Genomic DNA, 18,694 nt, shown 5'->3' with positions numbered 1-18,694 from the left:
TTCTTCTACGTGGCTATGCTAATCAAAAGAAGGGGAGGGAATGAGCTTGTCTAACCGTGGGTCCCTCTCCTTCTGCCGTCACAGCTCCACCTGGCAGCCCTGGCATCCCTCAAGGGAGACATAGTAGAGCTGAATAAACGTCTGCAGCAAACAGAGCGGGAACGAGACCTTCTGGAAAAGAAGTTGGCCAAGGCGCAGGTAAGGGACCTGGATGGGTGTTTTGTTTGTCTAACTTCTTTGTTTAACAGTAAGTGTGTGTGTGTCTGTGGAAATTTTAACAAAACAAATGTGAATTTGATGAGCAAAGGTTCTAGGTGGGTTACTAAAAACAAAACAAAACAGCAAAACAAAATAAACCCCAGTATAGATTATCTGGCTTCAACAGTTAACATATTTCCATGTTATGGATGCTGGACATCATGCCTTTGGTTTTTAGTGAGCCTAGCTCCCACACTGGGTCCCGAAATGGTGGAAAGAGCAAAGCTATCCCTCATTTCTCATTTCTCTATGTATCAGGGCACTAATCCTATTCTCAAGGGCTCCACTCTCTTTAATCATTTCCCCCAAGTCCCACCTCCACCCACTGTCACATTGGAAACCTAGCCATATCCAGCACTTGGGGGTTGGATACAAATGCAGTTCATAGCATCCTCACACCCACTGCACACAGTCGGGGAACAGAATCTGCCTGCCCCTCCACACCTCCTTCTGTCCAGTCTAAGCTCTACACTTCCCTTCCTATAAAGTTAACCTCCGGGATGACTTTCCTGCTAATAGCTGGTTCTTACTTCTTTACAGTTTACCACTCAAGTTTGCATCCGTAGATGGAAGGGTTTAATCTTTTTTTTAATAAAAAAATCATTTTATTCTAATGAACTCGCATGAAATCAAGATACAGCTGGTTTAAGGCAGCTACTCAAGCACTTTCCCAGTCTCAAACTCCAATGTCTCAGCGAACTTCTATATAGCTAGAATGGCCATTGTAAAAGCTATGGTTTTACTCTTCCAATATTAATTATGTTTTTATTCACTTATCCACCACATGGAAAATCTATGATAGAGCTGAGATGAGAAAGAAATTACTTTATATCCCCTTTCATCATTTATGTGCCTTTGGCCTGCATTCTGTCCTTCCTTGCCACATCATATTACCTTCTGTTCTGTTTCCATTCTAAATGTTCTCTCTCTCTCTCTCTTTCTCTCTCTCTCTCTCTCTCTCTCTCTCTCTCTCTCTCTCTCTCTCTCTCTCTCTCACACACACACACACACACACACACACACACACACACACACCTGCTTATCTATATTCATGTATTAGAGGTTAGGCTCTACATTTGAGGGAGAACATGTGGATTTTTTTCTACATTTGGATGACCTTGATTAATATAATTTTCAAGTTTATCCATTTTCCTACAAATTTCATTTTTCTTTACAGCAGAATACTATTACAGTTTGATCTCACTCATTTAAAAAAATAGGCATTTCCTTTAAATACTTGGAATATAAAGATTTATTCTCCAGGCCTAGTTTGCTTTTTAGTAATGATTTCTAAGCTTGGCCATTTTGCACCTAGTTAACCACACCTATTGGTGACTGCACACTCATGGTAGAGTTCAACCCTTCCTGCCTCTCCTGCCATCCAGAGGTGAGGTCAGATTCACATCCACTCCCCTTGGTAAAGCTGTACAATGTATCCTGTCACGAGCAAACACATAGTATCCTACCCCGTGGCTGGTCTTTCTTAGATGTTAGCAGCTGTTGATATGAAGTGTCGAGTCTAGTGGTTCTCAACCTTCCTAATGCTGTGACCCTTTAACACAGTTCCTCGTGTTGTGGTGACCCCCCCCCAACCATAAAATTACTTCATTGCTACTTCATAACTGTAATTTTGCTACTGTTATGAATCATCATGTAAATATCTGATGTGCAAGATAGCTGCTATGTGACCCCTGTGAAAGGGTTGTTCGATCCCACAAAGGGGTCACGACTCACCCACAGGTTGAGAACTGCTGGTCTGGGTGTATTACTTCATTAGGACTTGAAACTCGTGACATTTTAGTTGAATTATCCCAAGGTTACTGCGGGAGATGCTTTTGCTGGGAAATTCCCCGGCTGCGGTTTGTTCAAACGGGATGCATTTCAAAGGGTAAACATGAAACAAGCACCTGAATCCTGCTATTTATTTAACCTTTGTCAGGAGGAGGCACTGATTCGCCACGATGCTCTAAAAGTGCTCTCTTGTTTTTTAACATTATTAAGAATTAATGCATTTAAATATATTTGAATTTCAATCCATTGTAATTATTGTCCTTATAAAAGCTCCAGTGGGTACTATTTTTAGCCAGGTAGAGCCTCGGGTTCCTTATGAGTCTCATGCATGTACTGAACAGTCACTCCAGACATCCAGAGTACATTTCATATCCCCCAAAGCTAGAAGTGGCTACCCTTGAAACAACTGCAGTATTTCTCAGCAGGCAGGATTTCCAGACCATTGTCTGGGTACTCAGGATGCTTGTTGCTTCTAGGTTGCTTATTGTATAGGGCCTCTTTTGTGGATAGAATCAGAAAGCTATTTTTATTAACCAATGTGGATGTGTATATATTTAATTATGTGTAAAGTGGAAGATAAAATGTCTTGGGAACTCATGTTCGTCCCTCCATTGCAAATTCAAACTGTGCCATGTGCTTGCTTAAGTCCTGTTTTTAAATCCCACTTGTTTCAGCTATGGCGGATATTAGAATGTCCTATAACCATTCATTTGCTCTGTTCCCCATTACATACAAACAGTCACAGAATAACAGTCCCACTATAGCTAACATAGTTATTGAGAAATTCTTCAAATGCGTTCTCTTTAAGTTATGTAGGCATTTGGAGGTAATATTCCCCAGGATTTTTATATCAGTGTCCTCCAATTTATAATTAGATCCCTTTGAGTAGACTCATGGAAATAATTCTCCCAAAGTTCTTGAGTACCGATAACGGTATATATGTACCTCTGGAGTCAGTTTGTTAGACTTGAGGCCTCCTTGAAGGCGCTGATGTCTTGCTGTGTCAAGCATGGGAAGCTGCTGTGTCATGTGATGGGGACACACCTTCCTTATGTTCTCAAAACTCTTACTCTATCCAGATCAGTGGTTCTCAACCTGTGGGTTGCGACCCCCTTGAGGGTCGCATATCACATATGCTGCCTATCATATATTTGCATTATAATTCATAACAGTAGCAAAATTACAGTTACGAAGCAGCAACAAAATAATGTTATGGTTGGGGGGTCACCGCGACGTGAGGAATTGCATTAAAGGGTCACAGCATCAGGAAGGGTGAGAAACACTAATCTAGATATTCACAGGGTTCTTTCCTTTCATCTTTTTCTTTCCTTCCTTTTGTAGTTTTGCTAGATTTAGTCTTCATCCTTTTTGTTTGAGAACCTCATGTTTGCTGTGTATTCTTTTGATTATATTTGAGTTGGGAAGTGTTGTTTTTTGATTGTGTGTATGGATGTTTTGCCTGCATGTATGTATGTATGTGCCCTGAGTACATGCCCAGCCCCTGAGGTGGCCAGCAGAGAGTGTTAGAACCCCTGGGGCTAGAGTTGCAAATGGTTGTAAGCAGCTATGTGGTGCTGGGAATAGATCCCTGGCCTCTGGCAGAGCAGCCAGTGCTCTTAACAACTGAGCCATCTCTCCAATTTGATTTGGGGGAAGTTTATAATAAATGATGTATCTTACTATTAGTTTTATTTCCTGGCTTAGATTTCCTCATTGTTTGTATATTGTTTCCTCTTTGCCCATCTTTAGTTATTTCATTGTCTCGAGACCTTTGTATGTCCTTTTTAATGTATTTTGTCTCTGTTTTCTATTCCTCTTTTGTGCTTCTTGGCTTAGTATCCATTCCTAAAATCGCATTTTTATTTCTCATTCTGTGCTGAGCTCTGTCACCTCATTTCTGACTTTTTCTGATTGTGAATTGTGTTCATTTATGCCTCACACCTGTTTCTTAAATATTTCAGTGATTTTTAAAACAAGCTATTGCTTGTTTTTTCTCTGTGTGTTGGGGGGGATTAACTCATTGTGTAGTGTATTTTATAGTTAATGGGAAGAATATTGGGCTGCCTTTTTTCTTGTACAGGATTTGACCTCAATATTTTTCTAGGTTTGGCTTTGATGTGATGTGAAAGCATATTTTCCTTGGACTTTCATTTATTTGCTTACTTTGAAAGACTTATTTTAATTGTGTGTGTGTGTGTGTGTGTGTGTGTGTGTGTGTGTGTGGTGCATGTACACACACAGGTTAGCAGAGGGTGTCAGATCCCCGGAGGCTGGAGTTACAGGTAGTTACAAGCTTCCTGATGTAGGGGCTGGGGACCAAAGTGGGCTCTTTTGCAATAGCAGTCCATGCTTGTAACTGCTGAGCCGTCTCTACACCCCTCCTTGAATAAGGAATGGGGGTTCAAAGCGATTTAAGATCGTAGCACGTATGACAGCCCCTTCTTGACCTTCCTGGTTCTGTGTGTGTTTCATTTACGTCTGGATCTTTTCTTTTCCTCTATCATCTCCATCCCGATCTGTTTGGATGCTGCCCTGAGGTTTTTCTTGCTCTAGACGGGAACCCTGGGAACCAGTCTTTACAGTTCCCAGGGGCAAGACCGCCTTGGTCCTACATATCTTATGATGGGCCTTTCCCACCTCACACCTTGGCATCAGCACAGTCCTCCTGGGTTTACCTGTTTTTTCCAGTTGGCCATCAGGCTTTTTCTGTGAACACCCACTGGAATTTTTCACTCATCAGAGTCACTCTTGATTCTGATATGCCAACACAGACACCACTCGGATCTACCAGAGGCATTGGTTCATTCTTACCTGCTTGTATCTTGTTTTCAAAGAGACACTATGTTCAAACTTTTAAACTGCTGTGTAAATATATGCTCACTTTATTTTTTTTTTATTTTTTTTTTTTTTTGGTTTTTCGAGACAGGGTTTCTCTGTGTAGCTTTGCGCCTTTCCTGGAGCTCACTTGGTAGCCCAGGCTGGCCTCGAACTCACAGAGATCCGCCTGACTCTGCCTCCCAAGTGCTGGGATTAAAGGCGTGCGCCACCAACGCCCGGCTTCACTTTATTTTTTTTTAATGTGGTAATTCAAAGCAATAAAAAAAAACCTACCAGGGTTATTTTTAAAAAGCAATTTTAAAATTTCAACTTGTCAGGCTTCGGGTAGTACAGCTTTATAATCCTAACTACTCGGGAGGGTGAGGAAGGAGAATTACAAGTTCAGTGTCTGCCTGAGCTACAGGGAGAACTCAAGGCCAGGCTAGACAACTTAATGAGCCTTTGTCTCAAACTAAAAGGTTGAAATGGTCTGTGCTGAACCTCAGAGGTGGACTGCTTGCCTAGCGCACACGAAGCCCAGCTACACTCCTCACTCCTCCAAGGAAATAAGCACGTCAGTGGCGCATTATTTATAACTGGGGTGGGGGGTTACTTGTCTAAGACAGGCGGAGCACTATAGCCCAGGTGGCTCCCCATCTTGAGGCAATCTTCCTGCCTCAGTATCTCAAATCCTGGGATTACAGGCCTTTGCCACCATGTCCGGCTTTACATGACTATTTTTCAAGTGTATCCTATCACTATATATTCCTTTCGTATTCAGAAAGGAAACAGTTGAAGAAAAGCTTACAGTTAGGGGGAAAAACATTTTTGGTTTTGTTGTAGACACCGTTCTCGGAGGCCTTGGAAAGTTCTGGGGAACTCTCATGTCTCACGATCACAGGTGGCTTAAATCTGGTGTAGAAGGCGAAGGAGGAAGATGGGTTGGTCTTATGCTCAGTCAGCTGCCCTCACGTTTGACAGCCAGGCAGGCAGATGAACCGCTCCATACCCAAGGCCAGATGAGCGACTGAGCAAGGCCGCTGGTGCTAACTCCTCACTCCAGGATTCTCTGCGTGACGTTTTTTTGGTTTTGGTTTTTGCACTTAGATGGAAATTTTACCTAAATGATTACCCCTTTGATTGCAAAAGAATAATGGTATTACGGTATTCCCAGTGATCTTTGGTGAACTGGAACTTTCTAAAGGCCTTATCAGAGCAAGTTCTTTTAAACAGAAAGTGCTACTTTTGTGTTCAATAACAGTAAAATGGTATTAAGTAAATGTGGTTTCTAACTTGTACTTATCCAAAGGCCATCACTGTGGGCGGTTATTATTGGTGAGACTCCCCCCATTTTTCTTCCCCCACCCCCACTGTGTGTGTGTGTGTGTGTGTGTGTGTGTGTGTATGTGTGTGTATGAGAGCGTGCATGTGTGCATGTATGCTTAAGCACACACAAACACAAGCAGGAGCCTTTTCCCTCCTATCTAGCTTTTATTTATTTTTTAAAGAAAATTGTACATGATTTCAACTTCGAGCTGTCAAGCCCTCCAGTCTTAGGCCTTAAAGCATGACCATTATGATATTTATTAGGATTTATGTTTGCAAAGACAAAGCTGTTTGTTCAGGGGATAGTAAAAAGACAATAGAAAACTTTATGATGCTTTATCCGAGGTTGCTCAGCTCCTTTGGGGCTTATTTGTGTTTAAGCCTTCTCACATAATAGCTTTTGATGGCATTTTTTACCCCCAGTGATACCAATCATGTCTAAGGCCAGCTTGTATTTGCATTTGTACACAAGTCTTAAAAGTTACCTTGTACACACTTTGCTAGAGAGATGCCTTTCAAATTATAAAAACAAACAAATAAACAAAATAAACAACAACAACAAAAAAAACCCTAAGATCCAGGAAAGAGAATGTAAGGAAATGTCAGCCTAGCTTTCCTGATCCCTTACAAAGATGGATTGATTCTAGAAAAAGCTAAATGCAATGAGCAGACAGTGCTGTGCTGTCTTGATGTATGCCTGGGTAAATGATGTCTGTTTGAAGCTTCCTCGGCTTCTGGAAGAGCAATGCACGTGAAATTTGTTCTGGGCCTGGAGGAAGTTTTACCATTTCCAAATATTATAGTGCCTTGGCCAAACAGAACTGTAAACAATAAATGGTGTTTACATTGGGGGATCACCTGAAGAAATCCAACATCTGTCCAATAATTATTGATAACACTGGAATTGGTTGAATTAAAGCAGGTTTGCTAAATTAGGACTGTGAGATCGATTCTAGATGGAATTTTAGAAATTGTCCTCGGATAGAAGTGAAATGCTGGGTACGGAGCCAATATCAATCAGAAAGAGAAGACGGAATACTTGTATTAATTTTCTGCTGCTGTGCACCAAGCTGCTGCCAGCATGGTCCAAGGGACACATCCTTACATTTCCAAACTGAGCAGGTGCACAGATCGGCCCGCACTTACACATGGACCCACATTCATATCAGCAGTGGGAGGGGGCACTTCCTGTCTCGAAGCTCTCTATCTTCAGAAAACAAGCCTCCTGAGTTGTCACACAAAGGTGTTCAAGAAAGAAAATGTGCAGTTTCAGTGAAATGGAATAGGGAGAGTATTTTCTTTCATGTGCTTTTTTTTCTTTTTTTTTTTCCTGAGATGAAGATGTAGTTTACAGGCATTTTCTTTGTTAGCTCCTTGTCCTTTCTTCTTTGTGAATAGCATTCTGTGGTGACATAGTGACTGCTGCAACTCTGTGCTCCTTCGTGGCATTTGAATTTGTCTCCCCTTCTCTGGCTTGCCCCCGCCACCCCTTCCCCTAAGGGGAGCTGGGACAGAGCTTAGAATCAGAATTGGAATACCCTGAGTACTATTAGTGGTGACCAGCCCAGTGTGACCCCGAGAAAGTAACCTCGCATCTTGCCATATTTTAAACGGGAGAGGTGCTGACCCCCTTTCCAGGATGGCTGAGAGGGTTAACACATTAATGATGGCATTGCATTTTTCAAGAAGCCAGTTCATAATGCTCTTAGGTTTGACAGCTGAGACGAATGTGATGATTAAAGATCAGTGGCCTCTGTGGGATAAGCTAAAACCCAGTGAAGAGCATTAACAGAACCATAAAGCCCCCGGTATCACCACACGGCACAGGCCTTTCCACCAGGCCTCACATTCCCAGACAGGTCTGTCTCAAGGCTTGATCTGGGATTGTACCACTAGCAGAGATATGCCTAAAGGATTTTATTCCCAGCAGTTGAAATGATGCATTTGTTTGTTTGTCTTAATTTCACTTTTACCATGTTTTCGTTTACATGTGTGTATGTGTTTGTACACACACATACCACAGTGTACCTGTGGAGGCCAGAGGACACCTTGCAGGACTTGGTTTTCTCCTTCCAACATGTGGCTTCCAGGGATGGAACCCCAATCCTCAGGTTTAGCCACAAGCACCTTTACCCTTTGGACCATCTCGCTGGCCCTCGCTGTTTGTTTATATTAAACATTATTTCACTTAGGCAGCTTCAGCGATTTATATGGCTAGATACAGGTATTTATAGGGGTTTTCCTTCCTCCCTCCCCCCTCATGATAGTGTTAAGGCCTTGAAATGAGCTCAGGATAGGTATTAAGTGCCAGATTTAAAAAAAAATAAATCCAGGAAAAACAAAACACTCCGATGTTTAATCACAAACCGAACGTCTGTAGCTATAGGGAAAATCTAGACTCCCAGTGATATTGACCTCTAGAAGTGTGCAGGCGAGGCGCCGCAGCCACAGGCTTTCTGGCTGGGCTCCGCTGGTCGCATCAGTCAGAAATTGAATTTCGACTAGGGGGAGGGAGAACCCACGATGCAATTACTGCGATAATGGGGAGAAAAGCAGAGGCACGTTGTTTCAAGCTATTTCTTGCCTTTTTCATTGGAAAGGTAGCAGGCATTTGTGTATGGTAAAGCAAAGAAAACAGTAACAACCAGATGGTAAAGGTGTAATGAGAAACGCTTGTTGCTCCTAGCTCCTGTTAAATAGGTAATCCCCGAATGATTGACATGTGGCTGGAGCTACCGACAGAAACTGGCGTTCCCCAGTATCACACACTGTGGGAACTTGGGTGCTTCTGTCTACATTGGGGGTGAGGATGGAGATGTCTAGGTTTTCTAGCTCTTGTTTGGTACTGTCAGACATAGTATTTCCTGGTGTCTGTTGGTGCCCATAAGAAGCTTGGAGAGGAAGAAGAGGGAGGTTATGTAAATCACCAAGTGACTCAAACAGAAATAGAAGGGTTTTTTTGGGGGGGTGCGTTTTTTTTTTTTGTTTGTTTGTTGTTGTTGTTTTTTTAGCAGTTTTGGCGTGTTACCTGGGTTACAGTAAATAAAACAGTCACTTCTCATTGAGTCTGTTTTTCCATGTTCAAAATGATTTGATCAGTCAGGGTATGCAGTAAGTAATAGCAAGCAATCCCCAATATCAAATATCTTACTAGGAGCTCATGGAGGTAGGTAGGGGTGTGTGTGTGTGTGTGTGTGTGTGTGTGTGTGTGTGTGTGTGTGTGTGTGTGTGTGTGTTGTGTGCACGAACCTCACCTAGACCTCAGTTTGTCAACCGTATCTCTTCTGGAATGTCACTATTCACCATGACCCCAAGAAGGACATGTGGTAAATCCTACAAGAGTTCTTAATGACAAAATGGTGTGTAATCACCCATCTCATGGGCCAAAATAAGTTAGAGGGCCTCTATTAGCCTCAGGCGGCCAGGGAAGTAGAGCTGCACTCTTGTGCCCAGGAGGCAGTAATGCACACAGTGCTGGTGAGGGCCCTGCTGGCCACCGCAGTAGGACTGCTAATGTTTATCTTCCAGGTGGAGCCCCACATCACTCACTGGGAGAGGAGGCAGAGGCGCCGTTTGAAAGAGGATTGTGTAAATGGGTTTATGAAACCCTGAGTAGACCTCTCGGCATCATAAAAAATATGTAAATAAATAACTGAAAAATTAAAAGATCGGTTTGACACTGCTTTTTCAAATGAATATACAATGGAAACAAAGCTTGTTGGGGTATAGCAAAAACAAAGTTAAACGGAATGCTTATGACAATTTATGCCTATATTTTTAAAAAGAGAAATCTCAAGAATACCTATCACTGTATCTCAAGATGCTCAAGGAGCAAGGACGAACTGAACCTAAAATTAGTAGAAGGAACGAAATGATGGTCAGACCGGCAGTAGATGAGACTGAACCCAAGAATACACAAAGGACCCTAGAAACCAAGGGCTGGTTCTCTAAGGCTGACATAGACCCTTGACTAGACTAAGAAATGAAAAGGGCAAACAATCAGAGATAATACAGAGACTGCATCTCCGAGTGGTCGCTCGTAATTGGTCATTGCAGATTATCGTCCACAACTAAGTGATTTAACAACCCAGAAGATTCCCGGATGCCAGCGCCGCACAGGACCTGAAGCACCTGGCTACCACTGTTTCCCCCTCCTGCTTGAGTCCCTGCTTTTTTTTTTTTTTTTTTTTTTTTTAATTTTATTTTATTCTTCGAGACAGGGTTTCTCTGTGTAGCTTTGCGCCTTTCCTGGATCTCGCTCTGTGGACCAGGCTGGCCTCGAACTCACAAAGATCCACCTGCCTCTGCCTCCCAAGTGCTGGGATTAAAGGCGTGCGCCACCACCACCCGGCGAGTCCCTGCTTCTTATTTTCCAAAAAGTCCAGGATTTCTTTAGTCTGTTTGATTATAGTGACCACGGTTCCCTTCAAATCCCTGTGGCACTAGGTAGTCTCTTAGACATTTGGGGCAATCCAGAGATGTCTGATACTTGTTAAAGTCACTGCTAAATTCAAGAGGCTTCCTAGTGCTTAAAAAAAAAAAAAAAAAAAAAAAAAACCATACTTATGGGAAAATGTAGGGATGTGAGCCAAACATCCTTGCCCTCAGCTAAAAGGGTTGTTTCCCCCTGACGGTCCCCGTTAGCTGCCAGCGCTGTCCCCGACTGAGTTCAGGCTCCCCAGAGTCTCTCTCGCTCCTGCACACCCCTCCAGGCAGACTTTTCCCGCTGGAAGCCAGGGCAAAGGTGGCTCAGCACCACATGTCATACTCTCCCTCTCCATCTGGTGTCTCCTAAACCCAGCCATCCCCACAGGATCTTTGTTTAGGGGGGGCCGAAGCAGTCACTTAGCCGCCCTTTCCTCATCTACACACTGAACCTCTTCATTGTGGATGGGGTTCTGCAGTCTCTGGACAGCCCAGGTGGTGGTAGTAGCCTGTTGTTCCATAAAGACTGCAGAAAAGGAGGAACGAGGGAGGGAGGGAGGGAGGGTGGGGGCACGGATGCTCGTTAAGCTTGTGTGGGAAGCATCGCACAGAAAACTGGGTCTAGCGGACTAACCGGATGTTGAGAGCCAGCATAGCCATGGCAGAGTCCAAAGCAGCGACTGGCATTGGTCTGCCATCAATTTCAGTGTGATCTTCACAAGAGTGTGTATTCTGCAGGTGTGTGAATACAACACACACAATCTGGGGGTGGGAATAAAGAGCAGCGGCAAGAGCTCACGATGCCCTCTGGGGACCCGAAGGGAACAGTAGTCTACATGTAGATGTTTCGGAGAAAGACAGGAGCTGTTGATTTAGCCACCAAAGCTGGTTTTGATGTACTAACATTTTGTGGATTTCTCTGACTTCTAACCATTAGTGGATTGCGGATGGAAAAGTCCTACAACGCACCAAAGGAGATTGTTCTGCTTAGGAAAGCTTCCGCTTAGGCGTGGCTTTTTGGGTGCTAGGGATTAAACCCGGAGCCACTGAGCAATGTCTCCAGCCCCTTAGAAGTGGCCTTGCTCTTACTTCTGGACCCACTGACTCGGGTGGCTTCACCTTGAGTGGCTGTTATTTGGAGTTGAGGTTATCATTGAACACAGTAGTTCACATCAGTGTTCTTCTGGAAGCAGCCGTCCTGTGAAGGTTTACGATAGATCATTCAAAAGCCTTGCTTGCCCAATTCTTGTTTCCAGAGTTCTGAGGGTCCCAGGTCCCTCTGCCCAGGGTGATACCATTGGAAACGTAGCAGATTTGGGGAAGGCGAGGATGTACGCGGTAGTGGGTAAGAAAAGCCTTACCCTTTCCTGGCCACAGGCCTGAAAATGCACACCTGCAGAGCTGGCTGGAGAGCACATATGGCTCTTGGCATTCGGAAAACCTTGTTGAAAGTGAAATTAAAATTTCCCTGCTGGACAGGAAATTAATAACCGCTGAGTATAGCAGACAAGGCCAGAGCTAGACCACTTGTTCCGTCACCTAGGACGTTTTATTGTTATGTAAATGAGATCAGCTGCTACTGCCGAAGGGGAATTGAGGAGGGACGGGTTCCTTATGGTTTACATTCCCTCTGCAAAAGTGTTTTCCTGGCATGCACTGGTTTTTTGTACTCCATCAGTGCATAGGCACAGGGAAGCTTCGGGGCCTCTTTTGTCATTATTTCTATAAAGTAGCCTTCATGGCTGCGACACACTGCCATCTACTCATTTCATAACACTTCTAGATCACCCACAGTGAGCTGGGCCATATGCCACCAGGGCGGGGGAGGTGGCTAGGGCTGAATAATGGAATATCTAGTGTCTGCCTTCTGGGACTTTACAGTTTGGAAAAAGAGGATATTGGATAGCAACCACGAGTCCCCCACCCCCGCTGAAAGGACCCATTACACCACTTAGTGTTTGGGGTTGAAAACTGAAGCATGCTGTGGAAAACGAAGCAAATTGGTAGAAGGAACTAAGGGACAGGCCTTGGAGACTGTGGATGAAGCCACTCTGTGTAGACTTGGGTGCATTACTCGGGAATTTTCTTGAGATGCAGAATCGGCCGGTCCGTTTCTTGGTTAGGAGCCAGCAGGCACTCTGTAGAGGGTGAGGCAGAATGAGGGAGTATTAGAAAGGCAAAACCCTGCATCTCCTCCCAAGGCTCTGTAAATTTTCATGGGGGCTTCAAGGGTTAGTTTGGGTTAGTTAGTTGGGGCAGGTGAGTGCCTTATTAGGGGCATTCCAGTGTTGAGAGCAATAGCTTGAAGCCATAAAATGTAGAATCATTCTCCAAAAGGCATAATGTCAACACATCCATGTGTCCCATCTTCTGTCCTATGTTCTTGGTCCTAGTGTGAGCAGTCACACCTCATGAGAGAGCATGAAGACGTCCAGGAGCGCACAACCCTTCGCTATGAGGAGCGCATCACGGAACTCCACAGCATCATTGCGGAGCTGAACAAGAAGATAGACCGCCTGCAGGGCACCACCATCAGGTACGTCTGGCTGCTCCATCTAGCCTGTGCTTGTCCTTGGTGTGCTGGAGTTGGAGCAGGCCTGTGAGTCACTGTGCCAGTCATATCCCTTGATTTCTTTTGTCCCCTTCTGATTCTGATCCTCACAACCACCCCAGCAGGTAGACAGGGTGGGAGTCATGATCCTCCGTTGATTGCTAAGGGTATAGAATCAGCAATCAAGTAAAAGGCTTTATTAACCTTTATTAGGCGGTGGGTGCTGCTCTGTCCTAGAGAGACAGCAGTCTGATATCCTTACAGCCTCCTTTGTTTACCAGATCTGCTCCAGACTTCGTGCCTCCCTTACTGCTTCTGAGACCCATGGATGTGGCTTACAGCGAAGCGTTATATGGGATTCTCCATAATCTGTTAATATTTTGAGCTTATCCCAAGCTGTACATCAACGCTGACACTCATCCTCTTAGCAGATTCCTAAGGCAAGCCTTGACCCATCACTTCACTAGAAAGAAAGATTTGACCCATCAGTTTACTGGTGAGAAAGGCAGGCGTCAAGAGTGCTGATGGGAAACAGTTATGTTCAGCAGAGAACGGAGATACGAGCTGGAGCCCAGAGACTCGCTTTTGCTTAGTTTTCTTTCTCTGAAGATGCCCGTCAGGGACTCTGCCTCCCTGGCTTATCGGTTCATTTGGCTCTGGAATCTGCAACACTCAGTTCCCTGCATTTGCCCTGTGGTTCAGGGACACTGGCTGAGGAGCTCATGGTGGTGGACAGGGAGCATCCCTGTGCAGAGAAGCTGTTAGTACCTACGTTCCTAAACAAAGGGTGCTTGGTTCGGGAAGCATTCGCATAAGCCAGCATTGAAAGAATCTCAGGAGCAGCTGCTCCGAATTCTCCCTGGAGAAGTTCTGGCTCATAAGACGCTTTGGATGTATTTTGTTCCAACTCTGAGAGGCGCAGTAATGATGGGGCTTCTTGGTGAGGGTGCTGACGGGCATCTGTTTTCTGGGCAAAATCATGGAAAATTTTACACTGACTTGGAACCACACAATAAATTTCATATTCTAATTTAGGTCCTTAAGGTTTTAAAATTGTATCCTGGTCTACAGAGTGATTGTGGGTTAGAAATACATGAGAAAAAAAAAAAAAGATTTTAGCCCAAAGATATGATTATAGTAGATTTCAAAGAGCCTAACAGAGAATGTTGGCAAATTGGTGATTTTCACAAAAAATGAGTTGTACTTTTAAAATCCTGAGAAGATGACAGTGAACAGGTGTAGTCAGTTGTGAGATAAGCACAACACATATCAAGGGAACAACTCAATCTCAAGATGTTTAAATTGGATGTAATGGCCTGACCGTTGCACTTGTGTGTTCTGTGAGTGGCTTGACCGTAAACATGCATTTGTGCCTCTGATTTATAGGACGATTGCATCTGTGCAGACGTCACACAACACTCTACCTGTTTCCATTATGTAAATGATGGAAACTAACTCCTCCTCCAGGGGACTCCCGGCCAGCTTGTAAGATGTGCTAGATGGGCCAGTGAGAAAAGGGTCTTCCAGAGGCTAGGGCACGGCCCCCCGCGCTGCCGCTCCCCCCCCCCCCCCCGCCCGCCAGCTCTCTAGGGATTCTATTTGTCCCCTACCCCTGATATGCTGTGGCAGCCCCAGCTCAGGAACAACACCCCGTGGATGAATTTCTAACTGCTGTGGCATACCCCAGTATCTGTTTGCATCCTTTTCTGATACCCAAGTTTAAAGGGAAAGCAGAGGTAGTGGAGGGCTGGAGAGAGATGGTTCAACAGGTGAGAGCACTGGCTGCTCTTCCAAAGGTCCCTGAGTTTAATTCCCAGCAACCACATGGTGGCTCACAATCATCTATAGTGGGATTTGATGTCTCCTTCTGGCATAAAGTTGTACATGTAGGCAGAGCACTCATAAACATAAAAATAAGTAAAAAAGAAAAAAAGTAAAAAAAAAAAGTAGTGGAAGGGTTGTATATGTCTTCATCCGCATAGGACTTTGAATTCTCTTCTTAGTTATTCACCTAAAAACTCACACCAAAAATGTTTCCTTTTCTTCCTTGCAACATGGAGCTCTCCTAGTTGACCTATGTTAAAGGAACATGCACCTACTAAAGAATATGATAACGGTGCCACAGTTAACCGCATGGCCCTTTGCAGTATCCATGCTCTTAGAAAGAAAGAATAATCTTGGTGTCAGCGTCTCACAAAGGAACATGGAACAAAGCAGAAGTAGCTCAGCAAGGCAACTGCTTTTACAAAAGGGGTGCGTGAGAACCCCACCGGGGTGGGCAGGCCCGAGCACGTGGGACCTGGTATGCACAGGTGGTAACTGTCTTTTCCCCATTGTCTGGGATCCAATCTCATGCTCTTTCAACACGGGCTGGTTTTACAATAGTCAGAGCAAAGGAGATGAAGGAAGGAAGGAAGAGGTGGGCGCTCAAAAGTTTTACTGGGTATTAAAACATTTGCATCAAAGTCTGTAAGGGAAGAGATAAAAGATTTGCATAAAAGTCTTACAAGCTGGAAGAGATAAGAGGAATTAAATCCCTTGTCCTAAATAGGTTTTATATTGTTTGACACAAAAGGCTAGCATTTGATGTTTCTTAGAATACCATTGAACTACAAAGAAAAAGTAGTTGTAATACAATATTATAGTGACAATATTAATATAATATATAAGATGTATAATATATAGTACAAATATAATTTGTACATATATATTATATATGTATAAGATATAAGCAATATATAATATAATATAATATAATATAATATAATATAATATAATATAATATAATATAATATAATATAATATAATATTATAGAGTGACTAGAGTGACAAGTGAGGGAGATGTAGGGCTGCCACTATGCCATAAGTTAGAAAGGACGGCGTTTGAAACCTGGAATTTTCTAGTCTATTGCCTAGAAATTGTGAGCAGTTTATTAGATTAGAGCAAGCTAATACAGGGGTCGGCCTCCTAAGAATAAAGATTTTGGAACACTTCACTAGGTAAAACACTGATTCTGGGCTGGGGATGTGGCTTGGTGGGTAAGGGCATCTGTTGCTCGTGCAGAGCACATAAGTGCAGCTCCTAGAACCTATATGGTGGTCCATAGCACCAGTAGCTCCAGTCTGGGGAGTCTGATACCTGTTTTTGGCCTCCATGGGCACCAGGGACATATACATACATGCAGCAAAACACTTGTGCACATAACATAAATAAATCTTTAGAAGAAGAAAGAAAGCACTAAATTAAACTAAGTGAGCTGCTGCCCAAACCAAAATAAACAGATTCCCTAGGAGAAAGAAAAAGGGAGTTTTAATAATGACAGCTCCAGCTTCATGACCAGTAGAGAAGATAGCTAAAGTCGACGTATGTTTCTGGTTTTGTATATATGCATTTTGTTTCTCCTCTTGATTTTTCTGCTACTTGTATGTGGTGAATTGGTGAAACTTGTAATTTGGTGGCTAGGTTTGATAACGTCTAGTCATCTTTGCCATTGGCTCGGGGAGGTCCCCTGCCAGTAGATACAATAGCTGATGGTGTAGGGGCCTCCCATTTTGAGGAGCAGCTGAACTCATCCCATTGACCCGAGGGACAGTTACAGAAGGTTTGCTGCTGCTATGCTGTTGTGGTTGAGAAATTTAACTGATCGGGAGGGCTTATTGGATGGATGGTCACTGAGCAGTCCTCGAGTGGAGACTGTAAGGACTGTCTTCTGGCCCAAGTACTGTTCCCTGTTCTTTCTCTTATCTCCCCCAAATCAAAGGCATTCAGGGCCTGGGCCTACTTCCCAGACCCCCTCCCAGCTGTGTTCTGGATACTTTTCAGTCTGGTAATGAAGGGTCTGGGAGAAAGTAGAGGCATTAATCATCCCCACTAGGCCGTGATAGTGGCAGCAGACATACAGTGTAGATGCAAGGGTCTGCCTTGACTGGCCAGACACGAAGTTCTGGACAGGTATGTAGCAGCAGCAACAGGTGCCTGGTTTCTGGGGGAGCAGAGCTGGGGTGACCAACCTGACAGCTCCTCGGGGCCTCCACCCACCCACCTCTGTCTTCTCCGTTGTTCTTCCACCAGCTTCGCAAGCACAGACCTGCCTGAAAGCAAGGCTGTCTGTCTGACTCTTTTAGTACGGTTTGTTTTCCTAACCGATCCCTGCCGGATGTGCCCTAAATCTCATCTCCTAGAGACAAACACGGAACATTTTGTGTACATGTCCTTCTGAAAAATTTCTCTTGAATATTTTAAACATACTGGATCATGCACCCCACAGCACATAACAGTTTTATAATACGTGCTTTTTCATTTCACAGCGTATTATGAGTGCCTTTTGAAAGGTGTTTGACTTGTGGAGGTTTTATAATGGGATCAAAAATATGAAAAAAAAATATGATCATAGTGTGCTTTGGATCCAAAAAAGAAAAGGAATGACGTCTAAGCAAATTGAACGTGAGATCTTCTCTTTCCCATAAGCAGCTCTTGTAACACCACCCCTTCCCTGCTAACCCTCATGGCTCATCCATGTTCTCAACTTTGTTTCCCTGTTCACTCTGAGCTGGCTGCTGTCTGTCTTCTTGCCTCAGCAGTTTTCTGTTGTGGAATATTTGTACATTGTGTGAAGATGTATTTGCTGAGATTGGTGTAATAAAAAGCTGAATGGATGGCCAGTAGGTAGGCAGGAGGTATAGAAGGGATTTCCGGGAAGAGAAAGGAAGAGGAGGAGAATGCAGGTACAGGAGACACAGCAAAGAAACAGGAGGTGCAGGATGGAAGCGAGGTAACACCACACGATAGAACGTACAGTAATACAAATGGGTTAGGTTATAAGAGCTAGCTCGGAACAAGCCTAAGCTATAGGCCAAGCTTCCATAACTAATAAGAAGTCTCCGTGTCATTATTTGCGAGCTGGCTGACAGGACGAAGAAAGACTCATTAGAATCCCTCCCCCCCAGCCCCATTTCCTGTGGACTGAAAACTGCCCTTCCTCATCCGGTCGTCACCCGTGTGATGTGTAGAGATGGGCCTGTGGGAGATGATTTGGGTCAGATGAACTCATGAGGGTAGGGCTGTCATGGCGGGATCTGCCTTCATGAAAAGAGACACCAGAGAGCTTGTACGTGTGTCCAGGCTCCCTCCAAGCCAATCCATTACACAATTGGAAGGCAAGTATCCGAAAGCCAGGCAGAGGACCCATCCAGGAAGTGACCGAGCTAGCGAGGCTTTCAGGCTTTCCAGCCTGTGAGAAGATACATTTCTGTCGTTTGAGCCATCCAGCCTGTGCTAGTCTGTTCTGTTCTGGCCACTTGAGCTGCATAAGATGCTAATGATTTCTCATTCTTCCAAATCTCCTCCCCGCCCCTTCCTGCCCTTCCCCCTTCCCTTCCCTCCTTCCCTGATCCCTTTTGTGATGCTGAAGATAGAACCCAGAGCCCAACACGTGCTATGCACATGGCCTCCCATGCCAGCCCAACAGTTTTCATTTATTTGTTCGTTGGTTGGTTTTTGGAGATAGCATCTAGCTATATAGCCCA

The 18,694-nt window shown here is 44.1% G+C and overlaps 1 protein-coding gene across 7 annotated transcripts in view; it reads left to right on the top strand.

Moving 5' to 3' along the window:
- The window catches only part of Mcc (MCC regulator of Wnt signaling pathway), a 326,031-nt gene that overhangs the window by 218,862 nt on the left and 88,475 nt on the right, over positions 1-18,694 (top strand). For all 7 annotated transcript variants that reach the window (XM_042263722.2, XM_006977669.4, XM_076555203.1 and 4 more), the window contains 2 exons: positions 85-198; positions 13,011-13,153. In XM_042263722.2, coding sequence (XP_042119656.2) covers positions 85-198; positions 13,011-13,153 — 257 coding nt within the window. The remainder of the gene's footprint in view (positions 1-84; positions 199-13,010; positions 13,154-18,694) is intronic.

This window comes from Peromyscus maniculatus, chromosome 19 (genome assembly GCF_049852395.1).
Source record: "Peromyscus maniculatus bairdii isolate BWxNUB_F1_BW_parent chromosome 19, HU_Pman_BW_mat_3.1, whole genome shotgun sequence".
Lineage (NCBI taxonomy): Eukaryota > Metazoa > Chordata > Mammalia > Rodentia > Cricetidae > Peromyscus > Peromyscus maniculatus.
Note: the sequence above shows the minus strand (reverse complement) of the source record. Positions and strands in the feature narration are given on the sequence as shown.